At 42.0% G+C, this 22,626-nt stretch overlaps 1 protein-coding gene across 5 annotated transcripts in view; it reads right to left on the reverse strand.

Annotated features, from left to right (window-relative positions):
- The window catches only part of MAPK10 (mitogen-activated protein kinase 10), a 338,818-nt gene that overhangs the window by 76,439 nt on the left and 239,753 nt on the right, over nucleotides 1-22,626 (reverse strand). For all 5 annotated transcript variants that reach the window (XM_030190605.1, XM_030190604.1, XM_030190606.1 and 2 more), the window contains one exon: nucleotides 18,036-18,107. In XM_030190605.1, the coding sequence (XP_030046465.1) occupies nucleotides 18,036-18,107 (72 nt within the window). The remainder of the gene's footprint in view (nucleotides 1-18,035; nucleotides 18,108-22,626) is intronic.

The raw sequence follows: 22,626 nt of genomic DNA on the forward strand, positions 1-22,626 counted from the left end.
TTCCTGTAAAAATTCTTCGTCCTCAGAATAATTGGGATTCTCGTCTTCTCTCTTTAGTGGACTATATTTGCGTCTATAGTTGTTTAATCTTATAAGGCTCATTATCCTAATTCAATTTGTATTGATGTTATATTGAAAATGCAATTTAAAAAAATAATATATAAACCGCTTTAATTGTAACTGCAGAAAGGCGGTATATCAAGTCCCTTCCCCTTCAGACCTTGAAGCTGTGTGACTGCATTCTTGTGGGTTTTATGACTGGCATGACATTTTAGACAATTTAGTTTCCATTCACTCCATTTATTGTCTGAACTCCATTCCCCATTAATTCCTGCTTTCAAGCATATTTCACCTTGTTTCAAGGTATTCAAAAATGTCTCCAAGTGGCACATTGTGAAGACCTGCTGTTAAGTCTGGCATATTGGTCTCAACTGAATGATCAGTCAACCATTTCTTCTTGAAGGTTAAGCATTTTTCTTTATAAGAATGCCAACTTATTCATCCTCAGGTTTGCATTTGAACAGTTTTAGTGGTATCCCTTGCACTAATCCGAACAGATATTCTTCAATTGATCCGGAAGTCTAAAAGAATTCTACGGGGCACACATGACTTTTTCTGCTGTCCTTTTCCTGGGCCTGGCTAGAGTGATGGAGTGATAGAGTGATGTGACTAGATTTCTCTGTGTGCTGCTGTAAAATGGCATATGCTGGACAACGGGATCAAGCACAGCTTAAAAGGACCTATGCTCTCTAGAATTCTACCAAATTATCTATATCCCTATAAATCATTGGCAATGCAGTCCACAGCAATAGAACTTGTACTAAAAATGGCCTATTACAATAGCAACTTTTGTGTACCTCTCTCATGCCCGGTACAGACAGTTCTAATTCTATGGTCATAATAATCTTGTAGGTAAATGAAAACAAATATTAGCAAACAAGTAACTGGGTGCTAGACACATTAGAAACTTAAAAGTCAATAAAATAAGCTCTGTGTTCATAGACCCATTTGTAAAATATCCCCAGAATTGAAAATATGTCACGGAGCACTAATGTTTTGGCACAGTCCAGGAGTGGCCTTCGGATTGCAGCTGCTCAGACGTGATGCGACGCTGATCCAGTGATGTCAGGGGAACACCGATGTACTTCTCTAACCAGTGCTTCTTGGTGCCGCCAGGGAACTGCGTGACGCCACTGCTGACATCAGTCATGCTGGGGTTCTTCTTGACGCTTGCCTGCCCAGTTCACTGCCTCAGTTTTTGCTCTGTTCGGCTCTGGTTAGTGTTGTGCTTCTCTGTCGTCTGCCTGCCTTTTACCCTGTTGAACCTTGGATTCTGCCTGGACTGCCACCTGCCTTTGGTGCCTTGTGTGACCTTGGATTCTGCCTGGACTGCCACCTGCCTTTGGCCTTGCGTGACCTTGGATTCTGCCTGGACTGCTGCCTGCCTTTGACCCTGTGTGATCTTGGATTCTACCTGGACCATTGCCCACCCTGACACTGCCTGACTTCAGATTCTGCTCTGTTCCACCTCCATCTTATACACATCTCCTCTGCACCTTAATTGTAAGTCCTCCTGGCCACCCGCACCTGGAGGCTCAACCTCTGGAGAATGGCGGTTGGTGCAGGTGAAGACCTAGGGTCTTGTAGACCGCCTCTCTATCTTGGGAGAGGCACAAGGGCTAACTACTTGACTACCCACCTGAGTTGTGACAAAAAGCTGAAGCCAAGAGCTCGTCTGACAAGCCCACATTCTCTGACCTTGCTCAGGCACTATAGCAACAACAGTTTTCAGGAGTCTTACAAGATGAGTGCTCCCAGCTTGTGTCCCTATGCTGAACTCCTCAACCAGTTCCTCCACTCTTGGGAGCCACAGCATCTGCCAGCATAGCAACTTCCCCCCAGATTCCGAAACCTCAGAGATTTGACGGCACACCTGCAGCCTGCCAAGGATTCCTTAATGAGTTGAATTGCAACCTGCCAACTTCTCTTCAGACAGAGTCAAAATAATCTATATTATTTCTTTACTCTCTGGACAGGCCCTGGTGTGAGCCTTCCCATTGTGAGAACAACAGGACCTGATTTTTTTGGATCTGCAAGGGTTCCTTCGGTGGTTCCACTTGGTGTTCAATGAACCGGAACGGCCCTCTTCAGCCCCTTACGGTCAGAGCCTACACCATCCAGTTTCATACACTAGCATCCAAATTACGGTGGAACCAGGAGGCCTTGGTTGCTATCTTCTGTCAAGGCCTAGCTGTGAGGATTAAGGATGAGCTGGCAGGAAGAGAGGTGTCGTCTACCTTGGATGAACTCATCGCCCTCTGTACCCGGATTGATATCCGCTTCCAAGAACGTGTTCAGAAATGAAACTCAGCTCATAAGCCACCTCAGTTGGCTCCTCGATTCCAACAACTTTTGGTCCCTTCCAGAACGCCAAATATGGCGACTGATCAGACAGAGGAGCCTATGGTACTGTCGATACCGACTGTCCGAGAGTGAGAAAACACATCATCGACGTAACAACCTGTGCCTATATTGTGGTGGGGCAGGTCAATATGCGCGTACAAGTGCCCCAGAAATTGGGAAATGCTTAGGCCTTGGAGTCACCAGAGAAGATGTCTCTTGGTCTACTTTCTTCTTCCCCTGCTTCCCTCTTTCTTCTTCCAGTTACTCTCCACTGGTCTGATCAGTAAGTGAATACTGTGGCCCTTGTAGACTTCAGTGCCACAGGGAATTTCGTGGGTGATACTCTTATCCAGCAATATAATATTCCCATACAATCTTTGACAAACCCTTATGCATCTCTTCTATCTATAGAGATATATTGCCAGGAGCTATCTGAAAGGCCTCCTGTCCTCTTGAATGACAAGTGAGTATATTGCACCACGAAAGGATTCAACTTTACGTACTACCCAGGTTCATCCATCCAGTGGTATTAGGCCTCCCCTGACTCAAGCAACACTCTCCACTCCTTGATTAGAACACATATAACTTAGTAGCTTGGAGCCCTACTTGTTTTCATCAGTATCTGACTCATATCCAGCCTCTAGTTACTACTACTACTTCTACTCTAGCGACAAAACTCGATCGCCGGGCTTCCCCCATAATACCAAGATTTTGGAGACATTTTCAACAAGAAAGAGGCGGAAGACCTTCCACCTCAATAGACCATTCAATTGTGTCATAGACCTGGTTCCAGGGAAGATGCCTCCTTGTGGGAAAATATATGCCCTTTTCCGACCTGAATCGCAAGCAATGAGTGAATAAACTGAAGAGAACCTGCAGAAGGGGTTTATACGGCATTTTACATCTCCAGCTGAGTCTGGGGGTTTTTTGTCTGTAAAAAAGATGGGTGTCCCCAACCCTGCATTGACTACAGAGGCCTTAACAGTATAACCATCAAGAACCGATACCCCTAATTCCTGAGTTATTTGAGTGGTTCCAAGGTGCCATGATATTTAGCAAGTTGGATCTCTGAGGCATCTACATCCAAGTATGCATTAAAAGGGGAGATGAGTGGAAAACAGCTTTCAACACATGCGACGAGCACTGTGAGTACATGGTTATGCTATTTGGACTTTCTAATACCCCCATTCTGTTTCAACACTTTGTTAATGATATATTTTAGTATTTGCTATATTCCATGGTAATTGTCTATCTGGATGATATCCTTATTTTCTCCTCCTCAGTGGCTGTGCACCAGAATCATGTATGAACCATCCTCCAATGACTGAAGGATAATAGACTATATGCCAAACTGGAGAAATGTTCATTTCATCAAAGGACCATTTCTTTCCTTGGCTACTTGATATCTGCTTCAGGGCTACAAATGGACCCTGAGAAGCTTTGGACCATTGAGAGTGGCCACAACTTTGTGGATACAAGCCCTGCAACATTTTCTTGGTTTTGCAAATTATTACAGACAATTTATTCACAGGTTCTCAGTTCTGGCAGCTCCTCTGACTAATCTCACTAAGAAGGGGGCCGATGCCATCAACTGGCCACCAGAGGCTTCTCAGGCATTCAACCACCTGAAGGAGGCATTTCTGACCGCGTCTGTACTTCATCAGCCAGATACCACATGGCCTTTTATCTTGGAAGTGTATGCCTCTGCCCTCAGTGCAGGGGCGGTTCTCTCCCAAACCTCTTCCGCAGGCAAGCTTTTTCTCCAGTTAAAGTCTAGACTGACTACTAGTGGGACATAACAGGGAGACAGCCTATAGCCTGTCTATACACCCCTCTTGCAGTTAGGAGTGGAGGAGTAGCCTAGTGGTTAGTGCAGCGGACTTTGATCTTGGGGAACTGGGTTCAATTCCCACTACAGCTCCTTGTGACTCTGAGCAAGTCACTTAATCCTCCATTGCCCCTGGTACAAAATAAGTACCTGAATATATGTAAACCGCTTTGAATGTAGTTGCAAAGTACCACAGAAAGGCAGTATATCAAGTCCCATTTCCCTTTCCCTTATAGAAGTGCACATAAGCACCTGCCAATTAATGCTGGCTTATGGAAATATTTCAAGACTTTTTTTAAAACCAATTTAATATATCTGTGACCTGCTTTGGGGAGCTCTTCCCCCTTCATCTTATCAGGGCAGAATAAGCTAGGGTTGACACCCAAACAAACAAGAAAATTACAGATTGCATTACAAGGTGGAATGGTGATGATTTTAAAAAAAAATGCAAAGTACATAAAAACAAAATTTCTATTTTTTAAAGTAGAATCTGCTTTTGCTAATTTTGCGTGGTATTAGATTAGGAGTGTTAAACATCGATTCAAGTTCCCATAGCAGCAATACCCTAGTGGAAAGAATAGCACAGCCTAATTTAAAATATTGACTGACCTACAATGCCACTGGATCTAACACTTTTAAAATGTGTACTCAGGAGACTGTACTGTAAATCCTGTTAATATGCACACATTTTGCTGCAGCACTAAACTGCCAAACTGTATATTGTATTGCTGGGTAAATTATCAGTAAAAGGCACAACGGTTTGTTTGAAGTCAATAATGTTTTCTGAATTGCCACTTGCAGAGCTAAAAAGAAAAAAAAAATCACTATCTTTTCACACTGGTACTGTCTATACACTCAAAAGGTCATACACAGCTATAGGTGGATGCCTAAGGTTTTTCTTCAGCAGAAGAGGGTATTTATTAAGAGGACAGCAGTAGGTCTTTATCATCAACTACCTGTGTTTTCTTTTTCTTTATACAGTAGTTCAGAACACCAGAGTATCTAATTTCCTTTGATGTTTCTCTATTCCATGAAAGTTAGGGGTCTCTGTAAAAGACAGTTTCCAGAGAGGAACCCATGTTAATCTGGAGCAGCAAAAATGAGTAAGAAATGGTGCCATTTTACAAACTACTGAGGCTTAAGCTTTCAAGCAGAAGTTTAGTTTAGTTCACAGAAGTTACTAGATTGCTCTTCAAACAGAAAAAAAAAATCATCAAGGAAGTTTACAAACCTAAGACCTAGAAGATTCAAATTAAAAAGAGAAGGAGTGAAAAACGGGGCCGCCGAGAGACTGAGCTGGGCCCGGGGCAGGGAGGCCGCCAATACCTTGGCTGGCAGGGATCCGAGCATGTGCGACGTAAGGGTAAAAGCAGCCGCTTGGCAAGCAATGCGGCAGAGTAAAGAACAGCACTGGAGAAAGACTTCTTCTGTTGGCGGGGCCTAGCGACCCCCGCCAGCCAAGCCAGAGGCCCCGGCCCAAAGCCCTGTGTCTGCTCCTCCCCATCCTCTAAGGGGGGGCCTAGCGTCAGAGTTTTCTCTCTCCTGCTCCTGTCAGGACGTGATCACTCAGGTCCCATCGGGAGCAGGAGAGAGAGGGAGACCCCGGCACTGGGCCCCCCCCCCCTTGGAGGCTGGGCCCAAGGGAATTTCACCTCCCTGCCTTCCCCCACTTGGCGGCCCTGGTGAAAAACACAAAGAAGGATAGAGCATAGCTGCTGCAAGAGTGGCCAAGAAACTGGCCAGCCAGGAGAAAAGCTCTGTGGTGTGTGAAATCCTAATTATATATGCCACATATAGGTGCTTAGAACAAAGTCTAAAAGACCAAGGTATTGGCTGACAGACTACAATTAATCTATTTCCCTCCCTAAGGAGTACAAGCTTCTATACTCTCTGAGAACACAGCTCAAAACAAAAGATTAAATGTGTCTGTGAAAAGCTACACAGATGGTGCCACTTATCAAGAAAGGCAACATTTTGCTCTCTTGATCTGAAGAGCCAGCTGTCAAAAAACACTCAGTTTGAGAATAATGACTCTGCTGATACAAATGAATTAATGAAAAAAAAAAAAGACTCATGTCCATCACGGTAGTTGAAATCTGCCAGGAGAGGATATTGGACCATTCAAAAGTGTTAATGAATACTTCATTAGCTGAGAGTTTTATCTGGATCCTCCACAGAATGCTGTGGTATGGCCTCTTGTTTAATAAATCAACTTTGAATTCAAATAATCATGATAACTCTAGATCTATGTCAAATACTCAATTTACTGGTAAAATAATTGAGTACGTTGTTTCTGCACAATTGTGAACCATTCTGGTTTAGTACACAACTGCCCTAATACCTTTCCTGGATGATCTGTGTTTGGAACTTGACATTTCAGAATGATAGTTCACTACAACTTGTCTTGTCTTTCAGATTTTGGCCTTTTTTTTATTTTTTATTTTTACTTCAAACTTTTTATTCTTATTTTCCAAATTACAAACAACAAAAGAAAGAAACCCCAAATTCTGGTTCACAGAACCAATATAACATAAGGAGTGGAGGAGTAGCCTAGTGGTTAGAGCACTACTCTTGATATCCAGAGTTGGCAGGTTCAAATTCCACTGCTGCTCTCGCTTAACCCTCTAATGCATCATGTACAAACTTATCCCCATGTCTACTAAAGCTTAGCTTGACTTATCTGCAGCAGGGCCCACTTTATTCCCATGGGCCATTCTGCAGATAATTTGAGCTAAGCTTTAGTAAACAACCCCCTTAGATTGTGAGCCCACCAGGGTCAAGGAAATATCCAGTGTACCTGAATGTAACTCACCTTAAGCTACTACTGAAACAAAAGGTGTGAGCTAAATCCTAAATAAATGAAGGGGTTAATTTTCAAAACAACAACAAAAAAATGTTACGGTATCTCATGTGCTCAATAATAGTGCACCTTAGTAAAAGACTCCTTAAGTGACCAAAAGGTTGACAAATGACTGATGGATGGATTCTCCCCAGACCCCCCTCCCACCCCAGAAAACTGTGAAAGAAACAGTACATACCAGCCTCTATGACTGCTTCAGATGTTACAGTCAGTCCTATTAGAGCAATAAGCAGGAATAGCCTAGTGGTTGGTGCATTGTACTGTAGAGATGGAGACCCAGGACTATATCCCACTCTAACTGGTACATTTGTTGTGGAAAGTGTGAGCCACCCAAAACCTAGTGTACCTACATATAGGTGACACCTGCAGACATAAGGGCTACTGTAGTGGTGTACAGTAGGTTTTGATGCAGTTTGGAGGGCTCACCGTACAATATAAGTGAAGTCCACTGCAGTGCCCTGGTGCTCTGTTGGGATGTCTGTGTGGCCAGTCTACTAAGAATGTTGTTACCCCAAATGTCTCAATGGCTCATAAATAAAGCAATATTGTATTTCCACCAAGACAATACAGATTGTATTCCTGGGGCCATAAGCAAATCAAATAATTTAGCTTTCTCCTGACTTATAACGTGAGACAACGCAATCAACCTCCAACTAACAATTTTATAATTTTTTTTTAATTCCAAGCACACGTGGAATTCGCTCCCACACTGAATCCCAAGATAACTTCAAATTGGACAGGGGAAAGGGGATGTGATTTGATCTACTACCTTTCTGTGGTTACAATCAAAGAAGTTTACATATTATATACAAGTATTTATTTTGTACTTCAGAATCACAAGACACTGAAGTGGGAATCAAACCTGGTTCCCCTGCTTCTCATACCACTGCACCAACTATTAGGCTACTCCTCCATTCTGAGACAAAGTTCCCTCAGATGACAAAACCCAGACAGTAAATTTAAGTCAGTTCCCCTCACAACCTTGCCCTCTTGCATTTTAAGGTCTTCAAGGAACCATTTTGTGGGCTATACTATTTAATATTGTACAGTATGTCTCTGTATATAAAAGTCAGGAGCACTGATACTGTGGGCACTTACCACCACCGATTACCGTCATGCTAGAAATTATGGAAATGGTGCACATTCAAGGCAGAACTACCGCCAGTGACCATATTGGGCCAGTAGCAACCCTTTAGTAAAAGGGTTTCACAGGTTGGTAAGTGTGCACTTACCCCCAAAAGTGGCAGCAAAGCACCTAATTGCTATTCTCTAATGGTATGTGTAAGTGACATGTCCCTCCCCCCCCCCTATTCTATAAAGGTTGCCCAAATTAGGGCACCTAAAATTGGGCGCTGATCCCAGATCGGTACTCAAAATAATTAATTAATGGGTTGTAATAAATTACTGGAGCTAACAAGCACTTAATTTACACTAATTATGATTTGGATGCCAATCTGGCTAGGGGCTATTCTGTAACAATGGGCACTTAAATTGAATTGTGTGCAACTCAAAGGGTGTGGCCATGGCAGAGGCATGGGCGGGTCAGGGGCATTCACAAAAGATGTACACAGTGTTACAGAATAGTGGGGATCTGCACCTAATTTGTGTGCCAGGATTTGACCAGGTTTCAGCTAGTGTAAATCATCATGGCCAAAGATGAGTGCCGAATTTGGCACCCAAAGTTGAGCAGTGCTCATCCCAAAATGCCCTTTATAGAATGTCGTTGAGCACCAAATTTTTATTGGTCTGAATTTTCAGTGCAATTTATAGAATAGCCCCATGGTGTACAAATGAAAGGGGCTCTATCCATGGGTGGAGCATGGGCAGGGCTCCCAGTTGCATGTGTAACTTACAGAACAGTTTAAGGAGCATGGATCCCTGCCGCATTTACACACCCCCAGTTACAACAGGTCTATGATTAGTCTAACTATGAACATGTAAATGCTAGGTGTGCTAATACCAGGTAACACTAGTGTTCTATAACAGAAGCTGGGCACCAGTGGCGATCCTAGGTCGGCTGCCACCTGGGGCGGATAACCACTGCACCCCCCCCCCCCCCCCCCCCCCCCCGGTGCAGCGGCATCCATCCCCCTAGGGTGCAGCACTACACCACCCCCCCCAGCGCATCAACCCCCCCCCCCACGGGTGCCTTCTTGGCTGCTGGGAGCAGCCGCGCGCCTGTCGGCTACGCTGGCTCCCTGCTCCCTCTGTCCTGGAACAGGAAGTAACCTGTTCCAGGGCAGAGAGAGCAGGGAACCAGTGGTGGTACTCTTAGACTTGGTCAGCCTTGATCCTAGCCTGGGTGTGACTTGCCTGTTGCCAGTCAGGGCCCACCTAGCCTTCTGGTTGGTTAGGCAGCGTAAACTCGGCTGCAGCCCAAGGGCTTACTCTTCCTGCCCCGTGACATTTTTCCACGGGGAATACAGTTACAGCTCTTACATGTGGAGTTCAACAATTTTCTCATTATTGAGGGTAGAGAAAACAAAGGGATGTCACTCTTCAAATCTTGCTCACTTTTCCCTAAATATGCAGGGATTGGTATAGGCCTGCAGGCAAATTAATTTGAGAAGGTTTTACCTCCCTACGGCTTTGGGATGGGGTATAAAGCTGACTGGAATGTGTTGGGCTGTCTTACAGTCATACGCATGGGCTCTGCTTCCTTTCCTCCTCCTCCTCCCATTCTTTCTCCTCCTGTTCATCTTTATTTTACCTTTCTTTGGTACACTGTCTTCCTCTTTCTTTCTTTGTGCAGACACCTGGATTCATTTTCCCTTACCAGACTGTCTGCAAAGGTTCAGCAAAGAACTGTGTCTCTACATCCCTACATCTACCCAGCATTTACTCTCACTCACTCTCTTTCTACACTGCTTTTTTGGCATTCTCTTCCTCTTCCCTCTTTGTGTCATCATTCTCTTAGCTCTCTTTCCTTCTTGCTGTTTGTCTCCCTCCCTTTCGCTGTCTCCTTTTCTGTCTGTCTACCTCCTTTCCTCCCTTGTGTGCTGTGTAGTTAGTGGAATATTGTGATAGCACTGCAGCATGAGGGGAAGGTACTGTAAGCAGGAAGCACTTCTCAGAAACACTGCTGCTCCCACTCTGACAGTCAACTGTTGGTCATCAGCACTCTTATGCAGTTGGCTTCAGCCTTGCGAAGTCAATCAGGTAGCTCATGAAAGATCAAGTCATGAACATGTTTTGCATGACTGTCATTTTGCAGGCTTCACTAATGACATTTTACAGACAATAAGAGTCACTACTTGCTGCACTTACAGCTCAATAAGAGAAAGAACTACTGAATTATAATGTGGAAAAGTGGTCTAATGGTTAAAACAGAGTTGAGGAGACATCCTGAGACATGATTCCTGGGTTTCTCTCTGCCACATGCTCATATATGACCTCAGGCAAGTTGCTTTTATCCTCTGTGCTTCTGAAGCCCAGAAAAGAATACTTGTTTTACTTGGATTTTCCTGGTCAACAAATACAAAAATAATTACAGTGAGACCACGAATATCGCCATGTATTGTTGTTGAAAGCTTTTAAATTAACACTGCAAAACATCTACATATTTTGTGGTTATCATGGTTCTCATGGGATTCACAACACTTTGACTTTTTCTGAGCAGCATTTTGAAAATGTACAACCGAAAAAGCTTATTTTCCATTTCAACGTCATCTTTGGAAAAAATTCCCAAAACACCTTTTAGTCAATATTGAAAATATTTAGGATCCTAAACTGGGTGGGGTGCCTCCAGGGCTAGGTTTGGGAACCACAGGATTAGGGTTTAGTTAGCATGTGAGCCCTTACCAACTACAAAATAGGTGTACTTCAGTGCTCATGTGCTAATGGAAAAATTAATGCATGACCATTAATGCTAGAGATAGGAAAAATCAGCCATTTTACTCATGCGGTAAAATGGCCTTAGCGCAAGCTTATGTGTGTCATTCCCGAGCGCTAAGGCAACTTTTTACTGCAGCTCAGGGGCGTAGCCAGACAACAGATTTTGGGTGGGCCCAGGCAAGAAGTGAGTGGGCACCAAGTGTTCTTTCCCCGCCCCCACCCCCAAAAATATATCTCAGCTGGCAGGAAAATGCTTCTTTCCACCTTGGCAGTCTGCAGCAGGCATGCACTGAAACTGAGCATGCACAGGTGCTGGTATCATGGAGAGTAGCGCGTTTGTTACCATCAGGGGGAAGTCTTCAGCTGGCGGAGCTTGGAATCTCCACCAGCTACCGCTAAACGTGTGCTACTGTTGGGTGTGCCTGAGCTCTAAGGCCCACCTGTGGCTACGCCACTGCTGCAGCTTAGTAAAATGGCCCTTTAGGGATCCTTTTACTAAGCTGCAGTAAAAATAGACCTTAGTGAGCCCTTACGCAGATCTTTTCCGCACATTAAGGCTATTTTTTACCATGGCAGTATAAAACCAGATTTTCTATTTTTTTCCCATTAACGGCCGTGTGCTAATGTTGCCATTAGCATGCAGCCATTTTTAAAAGTTATCGTGTGAGCACTTACCACTACCTATTGTGTAGACAGTAAGAGCTCCTGCATTATCTGTGTGCTAACCAGTTAACATGCAGTAACATAGATGCAGGAAAGCCCATTCTCTGCCCCTGACATGCCCCCTCAAAAAATACTAAAAAATTTAACACATAGTTAACACAGGTATATTCTCAAGTTACTGTGTGACACTGCAGTGTGTCCCATGGTACTCCATTTTTTTTATGTTAGGTGTACATTAGCGCTTAATGTTAGTTGAATGTTATAATGCATGCTTATTAGGTGTATCGTTAATATTATACTAACATTGTATTATATCTCTGGTATTTGAATTCCAGTGCTGTTAAATTTGTATATTTTTGAGACTGTTTCATGGTAGTTCTATTATTAGGTTTCAATTTACTTTTTTCAAGTTTACCTCATTTATTGTATTTATGTTTATTGTTGGTTATTTTACTATTGTTATGCTGCTAACAAGATTGTACGTTTTATATTAAACTGTACCTGCTGTACACCGCCTTGGGTGAATCTCTTCATAAAGGTGGTTAATAAATCCCAATAAATAAATAAATAATGCAGCTTAGTAAAAAGGCCCCTTAATTTAATATAAAACAAAATTTAATATAACACATCAAATCTGAACAAAAACACAATGGATGTCAACACAGACACAGAAATAAACACAGAGATACCCTGGCTTAAGAGTGAGATTCATTACTGTCATGGTATGTGTAAAAATAACTAATTTGGAGACACCCCCCTGAGAGACTGATAGCTGCAGTCCAGGACAGTGGATTATGGATGAGATAGTTTACAGAAAGTGTAGAAAAAATACTGGGACAACAGACATCTGTAGATTATGTAAGCAACAGCTAGAAACAGTTACTCATCTCGTAGCTGGCTGCGAAGTTCTGGAGGCAGAAAATTTCGATACAGAAAGGCACAACATGGTGGCACGTCATTCAGTGGAAACTTTGTAAACCTTGCTGTACCAGAAAAGCACTGGGATCATGACCCTCAGAGAATTACAAAAGAATGAAGATATTATGGTCACCTGGGACATCTCCATACTGACCGATAAAAAGCTGTACGCAAGGGAAGTGGACATAGTGCTAAAAGAGAAAAACACCAGAATGGCATTGATCATAGAGGTGTCAATCCAGGGTGGTTACTCTGTGAATTTTGTGGCAAAAGGGAAGATCTTATCCTCAGGTATCAAGAAATGCAGTGTAAGACCAAGAAAATGTGGCAGAAAAATACAGAAATATTTCCCATCATATTGTACGCCACAAGAAGAATTCCTAAGCAAAACTGAACAGGTTGCCTAGTAACTTTTTATGAACTCCAGAGGAAAGCTCTCTTTGGCATAATGCAAATACTAAAGTGAGCGTCAGCAGTAAATTTGAGATGCTGAGATGATACCTCACATACCCTGGCTTAGAATTCATTACTGTCGTGGTATGCACAAAATTACTATATTTGGAGACATTGCCCCCTCAAATATTTTGATCAATCAAAGTGGATAAACAGCCAAGCAGTTTTCTTTAAGAGGCGCATTATCAGATTGCTCACATATATCAAATGCTCATGGACTTTGCCTCAACTATCAAAGTGAAAGTATGCCTGTACTTTTGACTGTGAAAAGTGCGTGAAGAAAAGGTACCCCGACACATTTGCACCTCCTTTATGTGCAGGAACATTTTCTGAGTAAAACAGCAGAAAATTTGAAAAGCATGCATGTATTTACAAGCCCTGCCCTAAGGAATGCCTTCTCCTAGTGGCACTAGACACATCATTTACTACATACAGAATGGGCAATTTTCAACGTACAAAACAGGAAAATCCTCTACGACGATGAAACACAGCAGAAAAAAGTAGAGGCTGACCAAAGACAAATCACCACCGGAGATATGAATCCAACAGTCTTTATTGTTATAAATAAAGGACCCGACACGGGCCGTGTTTCGACGCATGCATTTACATCAATGTCAATGTCTACACACAAGGAAATCAATTGATTATTTATTTATTCACTCATTATCTTTATTAATATTTTATAATTTAATTTTTAATTCAATTATTATTTAATTTTCCTAATAAAAATAGGGGATTTTTTATATATATAATATAATTTCCGATTTGTCAATCCATGATTTAGTTCCTCATAACACCTTTCATATGATCATGGCAGCAATGCAAATTAAGGCTTTATTGTTTGCTATTTATCTTTTTGTTCACTGAATTTTTTATATTTTTTATATTTCTTATATATGTTTCATTCATTGACATTTATATATATTTTTAAGTATATATATTTTTAAAGTGAGATATTGGTGTTGGTATTTTCTATATTTACAACATTTTTGTTTTGACTAAATACATTTTCTATATTATTATAAATATTCATTGATTTACAATTTATATGTTTCTTTATAAGAATATGTTTTATGTTTTAATTGGATTTTAAATTGATTTGTTTTTCTGTTCGTTTATAATTTTTTATTTATGATTGTTTCATCAGTATTTTTTACCCATAGAGTTTACTGTTTGACCCCTGCTGTAGGCGCTTGCATGCGTCAAAACACGGCCCATGTCGGGTCCTTTATTTATAACAATAAAGACTGTTGGATTCATATCTCCAGTGGTGATTCGTCTTTGGTCAGCCTCTACTTTTTCCTGACGGGCAATTTTCAACCCCATTTCCACTGGTAAAACAGTGTTCATCCTACTTTTGGGTAGAAGTGTACGTGAGTAGTGACTGTGGAGGAGTAGCTTAGTGGTTTGTGCAGCGAACTTTGATCCTGGGGAACTGGACTTCATTTCCACTGCAGCTCCTTCCTGGATCTTTAAAACAAGAATTATTGAGCACTGCCACTGTGTATCTACAAGAAAATGGGAAGCCCCTCTTGTTCAGCATTGTATTAAGGTTAAACATGGATTTGTTGATTTTTGCTGTTGAGTAATTGAACAGATGACTAAGGTTGAGAGAGGTGGGGATTTAAAAAACAAATGCTCAGACAGCGAGAGCAATGCTGGATCTTTTCGCTTAACACTGTTGAACCTATGGGTTTGAATATGACTGTGGAGTGGCAAGCTTTTTATTGAATATTACACCTTTAAGAATTGGCCAGTCTGTGATTAGTTGTTCCTGTGTTTGTTTGTTATAAAAGTCGGTGGCCATTTTGGATAATCTTTTGAATTTTTGTTCCACCTACCTCCTGAAGCAGCGGGTTTGCAAAATAAGTGGCCCTTGTCGAGGTTTTGGACACCTAGAATATGTTTATGTATCACAGCACTGAAGGAGAGCTCTCTTTTGCACTGGAGCAGTAGAGGTTTCGATGATCTGGTATGGGGACAGGATGCTTCTTCGGTCAAGCTAAGTACTACATGTTTTTGTGGACTCTTTGTTGCTTGTCCGTTGTACTCACAACTAACCATTTACACTTGGGGGCCCTTTTACTAAACTGCAGTAGGTTTTGCACTTACTACATAGCCACAGCAAAAATTAACAGGTGGTAAGTGCAAAGCCTGTGCAGTACATTCAGGAGGCGTATCCTGCATCTGCCCTGCATTCACCGCACAGGGCATTCAGTTAACACACCATCACCATGCTAAATGCCTTGGCTGATAGAGTGGAGGGCTCGCACTATCAGCCCGGGTACATAACATGGTGTCCATGTATTAACTTTCAATAGTACAGCTATCTGCAGTAGCCCCTCCCCAGATCACAATGCCTGAATCCCCCCCCCCCCCCCCAATCATGTCACTTCAATTTCCCCAGGCATTCCCTACCCATCACATTCTCTGAATCTGCCCCGTCCCCACCTCCCCACATTAGCCTAGAACTTGGGATAGTGCTGAAGAAAAATGATTCGAAATAAAGAAATAAATTAGCTGCTTAACATAGCATAGTAAAAGGGCCCCTTAGGCTTGATATATTTTTTTCCTTTTATTAATATAATCAAGTATACAAGAATCCATAAACTTGAAAAGATTGGAAAACAAAAATGCGGCAATATTAAAAAAAAAAAAGGAAATACTCATTATTTAGTCCACAAATATCAGAAGACAAAAAAAGGAAAATATAACTATCATCAGAGGAACAGATATGACCTATAAAAGCCCACAGCTGAAATGCGTCATTCTCCTGGCACTGCCCTAGGGCTAACTATAACACCAACTTCTTCCCTGGCCACAATAAATTCAACTGGGTTAAAAAAAAAATAGGCAATTTTTTTCCTTGATAGGAAATACAACATTTTCACTGGAAATTTCAAAATAAATCAAGCTCCTGAAGACAGGATCCTTGGCCGAAGGGCTCAGAACTCTTTCCTGCACTTTTGTGTTGCTTGAGATAGATCAGAAAATATACGAATATTTGATTCCAAGAACTGTTCATTATTATGACGGAAATATAGTTTCAAAACATAGGGCCCTGTTTACTAAGCTGCATTATAGGTGCGTTAGCGGCACCTCCACGGTTAGCGCGTGTGCTAATTGTAGACGTTTTAAAAATGCTAACACACCTTAGTAAACAGGGCCCATAGTCTCTATCATGTTCCAAAGCGAAAGTCACAAGGAGAGTTGTTCTAGCTGTTACAACCTCTAGCAAACTCTCCAAAAATGCTATTAAATCTAACTCAGCTGGAGAATCCCCTTTCGCTCCAGTTGGAGTAGAACTTCCAGGTTTCCCCCCAATATTCTCTAAGGGGATAAGCAGTATCTCTCGGAAGTATTTAGGCACCATTTCAATAAGAGATATAATCGGAGACATAGGGAAATTCAGAAATCTCAGGTTGTTCTCTCTCAATTGGTTCTCCATACTTTCCAGCTTCCGGGCTATCAAAGATCTTTCATTCAACAGAAACAGGTCAAATTGTTTTAATTCAGTAATTTGTTCAGCTTGTTTCTCCAACTGCTCCCCATGAGAAACGAATAAATCTCCATGACTTTCTACCTTGGTAGTAACAGTCCCAAATTCAGTTTTAATTTCTTTCAATGCCATTTGAAGATTGGAGTCCATAGCCCTAATTGCTTTCTAGAGGGATTTCAAAGTTACTATGGCCGGTTGATAAATTTCTCCCAGCAGAGAGATGTTACTTCCAGAAGATTCAGCCTCCAATCTTGCAGTTTGCAGCAGTGATCATCTTGTTACCAAGTCTGTCCCCAAAGACCCCTGCTCAGCAACTCTTCCACAACTGTGGGGCTCACCCACTTCATAGGAAGGAGACTCCACACCAGCTTCTGCTGCTAAACCTAGGCTCAGAGAGGAGGGGGGTCAGCCTCAGATCTGGGCTAAGCAAAACCCAATCTATGCTGAGGTCTGCAAATGCACTCGGCACTCCTCTCGAAGTAGGCTGCACAGCTCCAACCCGGCGAAGTAATACTCCCTCAAGTGTGGTCTGTACCAGACACCTCGGAGCATTGGAAATTGGAGGGTGAACTGTCTGGGCTCCTTTCCTCTTCCCCATGCTGGCAGAAACTGTCTTGGTCTTAGCAGTGACTGGAAAGCACTGGTATAAGCGAGAGCAATGCATCAAGTGTCTACTCCAGACGCCATCTTGTTTCCTCCCAACCCATCTAGGGCCTGATATTTAACAGACCTAATTTTAAACACATAACTTATCCATTCAGCCCCTCCACAATGCCAGCCCCTTCTTCTATGGATACAATTTGGGCAGCATATCAGGTCCCTAGTCAGCTGTCTAGTAAAATGTAAATTTTGTTACTGGTCAAAATAATCAGTTATTATTTATAGTTAACCAGTTTCATTTTTACTTACATCCTTGCTGCTCAATTGCTGAATGTCATTTTTTTTTCAGCCTGTAACATCCAAATATACTAAGGAAAACATTTTAGAAGACTTGTAAGACACTTTCATGTAAATAACAGGTTTACATGTGTAAATGGTGCAACCCATCTCTGTACTGATTTTTGATGAATTGCTAACTTACATGCATACGTCCACAACTTGTACAATTTTCAAAGGGGTTATGTTCTGGGCTTGAAAAGTATGCTGGCATTTCTTAGTTAGCAAAGGAAATGAAAGCCTACATCACAAACTCTAGGCACACAAGAATCAGCTAAATACTCACTTGGGCCTGGTATTTGAAGGAGTTTTCTAGTGTCACACTTTAATTGGCTCCTCCCGGACATCCAATTTTGTAAAACAAAAAAATTGGCATTTATGTGTGTAAGTAGAGACACTTACATAAACAGGATGCAAAATTACCATCTAAAAGCAAAGGTTCTGGCATTTACATACTCAATCCCTGAGTGATACCACTCCATTTTGACCATGTCTTTTGTGCAGTAATTTTCACTGGATGTGCTACAAAATACACGTTTTCTGCATGACCTTAGAGGTATTTTTCCATGAAAACTCAGGCTTCTTAGGTGTAGTAGATGAAAAATACTCCAGTGAAGCTGTAACAAATGGAACAAGGATACAGTCCCTTCCTGGAAATAGGATTTTATGGCGAACCATTTCTCCCATAATGCATCCCACAGACCATATATCCACTAGAACAGCAAAGGAGGAAAACAAAAGTACAGAGTGAAAAAAGTGAAGGTTAATTACACAATTCATTCTGAAAAGTTTAAAAAATAAGGTTAATCAGAGAAGTGCAATATGATAAATCTCTTAAAAAAACAATATTGAAATTAACAGCTATTACTTTGGTTATATTTGTAAACGGAGAGCATGTAGCTGAGGAAAATTAAAACTTTTATCAAGATTCCCCCAAATATACATTTTATTTCTTTAAAGTACCCTTCAGTCAGCTATTAAACAAGAACAGTTGACTTTATTTTTAACCATAAGAACAACTTAATGAAGGAATAAATATGAGCTAGTATAAGTGAACATCAAACACAATAGCAAGTAAAAACATTAAAACTAATTAAACATGTAAACTGTTTAATTAATGTAGTTTTTCTTTTCAAAATATAGCTACACAATAACTATACCATGTTTGGATAAGGCATTTTGTTACGTCTGTGGCCGTGACCACCCTCGGACTTGCCCTGTTTCTGGGGGTCGGTGGCTGTGCTGGCTTCTGCTTGTCTCTGTGTCTGTCTCTGTCTTAGTTTCTCTCTGGCTCTGTGTGCTGGTTGCCCTACTGAACCTCACCTGTGTGGGCTATGCCTTTTCCAAGATGGCTGCCGCCAACTCCTCTATGCCAGTATCCAAGATGGCTCCCGCTGGGCTGACTTCTCTGTGTGTCAAGCCTCTGTTTGGATGCAAGGTGATTGCTGCAGCTGTGCCTCTGGTGTGGAAAGGCTTTATTAATCACTTAGAGACTACAGCCCGGGCCTTTGCATTTCATCTAGGGCCCTGGTGTATAGAGTGCTCTGTACACTGTTTCAGTGTTTGCTCTGTGTGAGTTTCTATGTTTGACTAGCCAGCTTAGGCACCGTGTGGCTTGTTAGCCTGTGTATAGCTTTGCTAGTGCTCTGTGTTTGTTTAGACTAGCCAGCTTAGGCACCGTGTGGCTTGTTAGCCTGTGTATAGCTTTGCTAGTGCTCTGTGTTTGTTTCCAGTGCATGACTTGTTAGCTTGGGCACAGCTTTGCTGTTAGCGGGTGTATAGTTTTCAAGTCTCCTGAGTGTGCTCTGTGTATGTTTCTTGTGTATGACTGGTTTGCCTGGGTATAGTGTTTCTATTAGCCTAGGTACAGTTTACTAGTCATTGTGTTTAAACCTGCCGACTGCCAGAACCCGGACAGTCCCTGCCTGTCGGCCTTGCCTGCGCCTAGGTGCCAGGGGGCACTCCTGGATCTTCATTCCTGCTGTTCCTGCTTGCAAGTTCCAGTTCCGGGTTTTCCTGTAAGTCCTACCGGCTGCCAGAACCTGAGGGCTCAACCCTCGGGGAAAGGTGGTCAAGCGTAGGTGAAGCCTAGGTCCAGTGTGTTCCAGTCCAGCGGGTTTCACTCCTGTATGTTCCAGTCCTGTGGGGCCCTCCAGTGTGTTCCAGTCCAGCGGGCCCCACTCCAGTGCGCACCCGTCCGGTGCGTTCCAGTTCCGAGTGTTCCTGTGTAGAACTCCAGTCCGGGGTTCCGGTCCAGTTTTGTCTCATCTCTACCTTGGAGGTGATCTTGCCTGCCACTGCCGCTCCACGGTAGTGGCCCATGGGCTCACGAACCCAGTGCTCCCGGGGAAGAAGCCTGACAGTATGCCAAGGTCCTCGAGCACGCGACACATTTCTGCTCACCTGTAACAGGTGTATTCCATAAACAGCAGAATCGATCAAGCATACAAGCATGATTGGCCCTTTCTATGTACAGCAGTCACCTCTGCTCTTCAGATAACACCCTAACTCAAGAATCAGTGCAAATCCTTGGGAGGTCATTGGGGCTTCTCAGTCCTAAATTGTCATAAAAGGCAATTCTATAAGATGGTACCTAAATGTAGGCACCAATAGTGCACATAGGTTGCAAAATCTCAATTTAAGAGTTATGCGGGGTGGATGTATGCCGCATGCACGGATAGCTGGCTCTGGCATTGAGAAAGCTTCTAGATATGATCTACAATGTTTGAGAATCACTACATTTATTCAGTCTTCCTTTCAGATAAGTACTTTAATGATAAGTGGTCATTGAAGAATGCTGAAATTTTGAACTATTGTTTGGGACTATGAATATATTTGCACTCAGTATTTTGAATTTTGAATATTTATTACCACTTGTCACTGTTATTTATAAATGTACACCTATGACCCCAAATTCTATATATCGTGCCTTAATTTCCAGGTGGAAAACAAAGCATATTCTATAACAATGCCAATAACTTCATTGGTTAACTAGCTAATCAGTGTTGTTAATTGGATGTTAACAAGCAATTATCAACAATAAAAGATTTAAGATTTACATGCACAACTCGCAAACTGCATTCTGTAACGTGGTGCGTGTAAATTTTAAGTTGAATAGTTGAAAAGGGGGCGTGCCATGGGTGGGGCACAGGCGTTTCTAAAATCTATGTGCATTATTATAGAATACACCTGCTCTGCATCTAATTTAGGTGTCAGGATTTATGCCAAGAAAACATGGCCTACATGGACATGACCAAATTTGGTCACGTGGAGTGGCGCTCGGCATAAGAATCAAAGTTTGAGTCAACAGTGTTCCGGGAGAGTATGGATAGGAATACATTCTTGGAGTACCAGTTGTCACCCAAGAAAACTGAGGGGCAGTTTCTGAGATTTCGCCGAATTTGCGATTAATATGGCGTATAAGAGGGCTAAATTTTGGCTGACTCTGGGCACTTTAGAGGTGGAGAATATCAGATGTGTGACATCATGATGGTTACTAAGGAGTTTGTTGAAACCCAATCTGGGAGAAGGTTTACTTTACGCTCTAAGACGTCCTGCACCTCAGAGAATGTGATCTATTTTATCCAGTGTCCTTGTAATAAGTTATACATTGGACAGACTTCAAGGAAGATAGTCACACGTTTGACAGAACACAAAAGTAATATTAACATCAAGAAGACCTCAGCTCCCCTTGATTTACATTATGAATAGAAACAGCACGTGTTCGAATCACTGCACTGTGTGATTTTACAATGAGTGACACTAAACAACAGAGGAGGAGAAAGGAGACGTTTGCACTTACAACAAGAACAGAAATGGATTTTTCGTTTACAAATGATACACCCAAGGGTTTAAACTCCAGATATGAAAGTTGCCATTTCTGTTAAATTCCTGAGTCAGGCGTTTACACTGGTGATTGATGTCTGTTACTTTTGCAGGATTGGCTGATATATAAAGCCGGCATCTGAAATTAGTATATATCAGGGGGGTGGGGGGAGGCGCCATTTTTTAAGCTTCCACTGGAGGGTGATACCGGATAGCCGCAGCATTGAAATGAAGTTTAGCTATTTACTGTGGTTATAAACTGCATTTGTTTTTACCTTTGAGATGCTAAAACATGTTTTTCTTTGACAGCTAAATCTACCACGGACCCTGATGAAGCTCATGAAACTTTGGCCTTAGTCAGCTGTGGAGAGTTGAAAGACGCTGGGCATCCACACAAGATAAGTTCTTATATTTAATAAATGGATTTTGAAAATTGGACAGTCTATGGAAGTTTTTTGCCAATGATGACAGCAATTGCTCCTTGAGGTTAACGGATGTGTGCCTATAAATTAACGGAGTCTGTTGAGGCTTTTTCCTCCATTTTTTGATAACCATTTTCTGATAAGTAGTGTACTGCAGTAATATTTATGAGAAGAGGAGGTGCTGTTTTTCTTTTTGCTCTAACAAGAATGGCCATCATATCTGAAGCTCTCATACAGCCTGGTATATACTGTCACTGTCATACCATAAGGGGGTGAGAGGGAGTCTGTGACCACTGGGGGAGTAAGGGAGTCTTATGCCTTAATCTCTCCAGTGGTCATTTAGGGCACCTCTTGATCACTTAGTTGTGATTGTAACAAGTCTAGCAAAAAGTGTCTTAATTTTGGCCCTGGACATTTTCGTTTTGTTTCATTATTGCATTAAAACATCTTATCTTTCGGTGCCACCCAAGTCCCACCCAAAACACCCCTCTCCCCTTGAAATATAAATGAACTGTAGAGAAAAACATCTAGAGTCAGAGTGTCAAAAATTGCAACTTGGACATTTTTGAGAGAAAAACGTCCATCTACCACCTTATCACATTTTTTTGGATGTATTTTTGTTTTGAAAATGAGCCCAAAACTTTCAAAAATGAAAGTTGCCCAGATTTACCCCTTCAAACTTTTACACATCTCTGTTATTTGTAGCTCACTTTTGGTACCTTTTCACTCAGCGGGTCACAGTTGTATGTAGGCCTCGGCTGTGACCATAGGCAAGATTTGAATATTACAGATATGTGACATTAGGGACAATAATCTGTTATCTGGCAAAAACGCTTTTACCTACACAGTTTCAAAATAAAACCTATAGAAAAAATGTTGTTTGTAGGGCACAAAGTGGATTTCACCAGGTTCCTGGAATAAGGAACTGCAGAGCTATTTAGAGACAGCATGAAGCATCTATTGTCTCACCATACTGTAAGAACTT

This window comes from Microcaecilia unicolor, chromosome 2, assembly GCF_901765095.1.
Source record: "Microcaecilia unicolor chromosome 2, aMicUni1.1, whole genome shotgun sequence".
Lineage (NCBI taxonomy): Eukaryota > Metazoa > Chordata > Amphibia > Gymnophiona > Siphonopidae > Microcaecilia > Microcaecilia unicolor.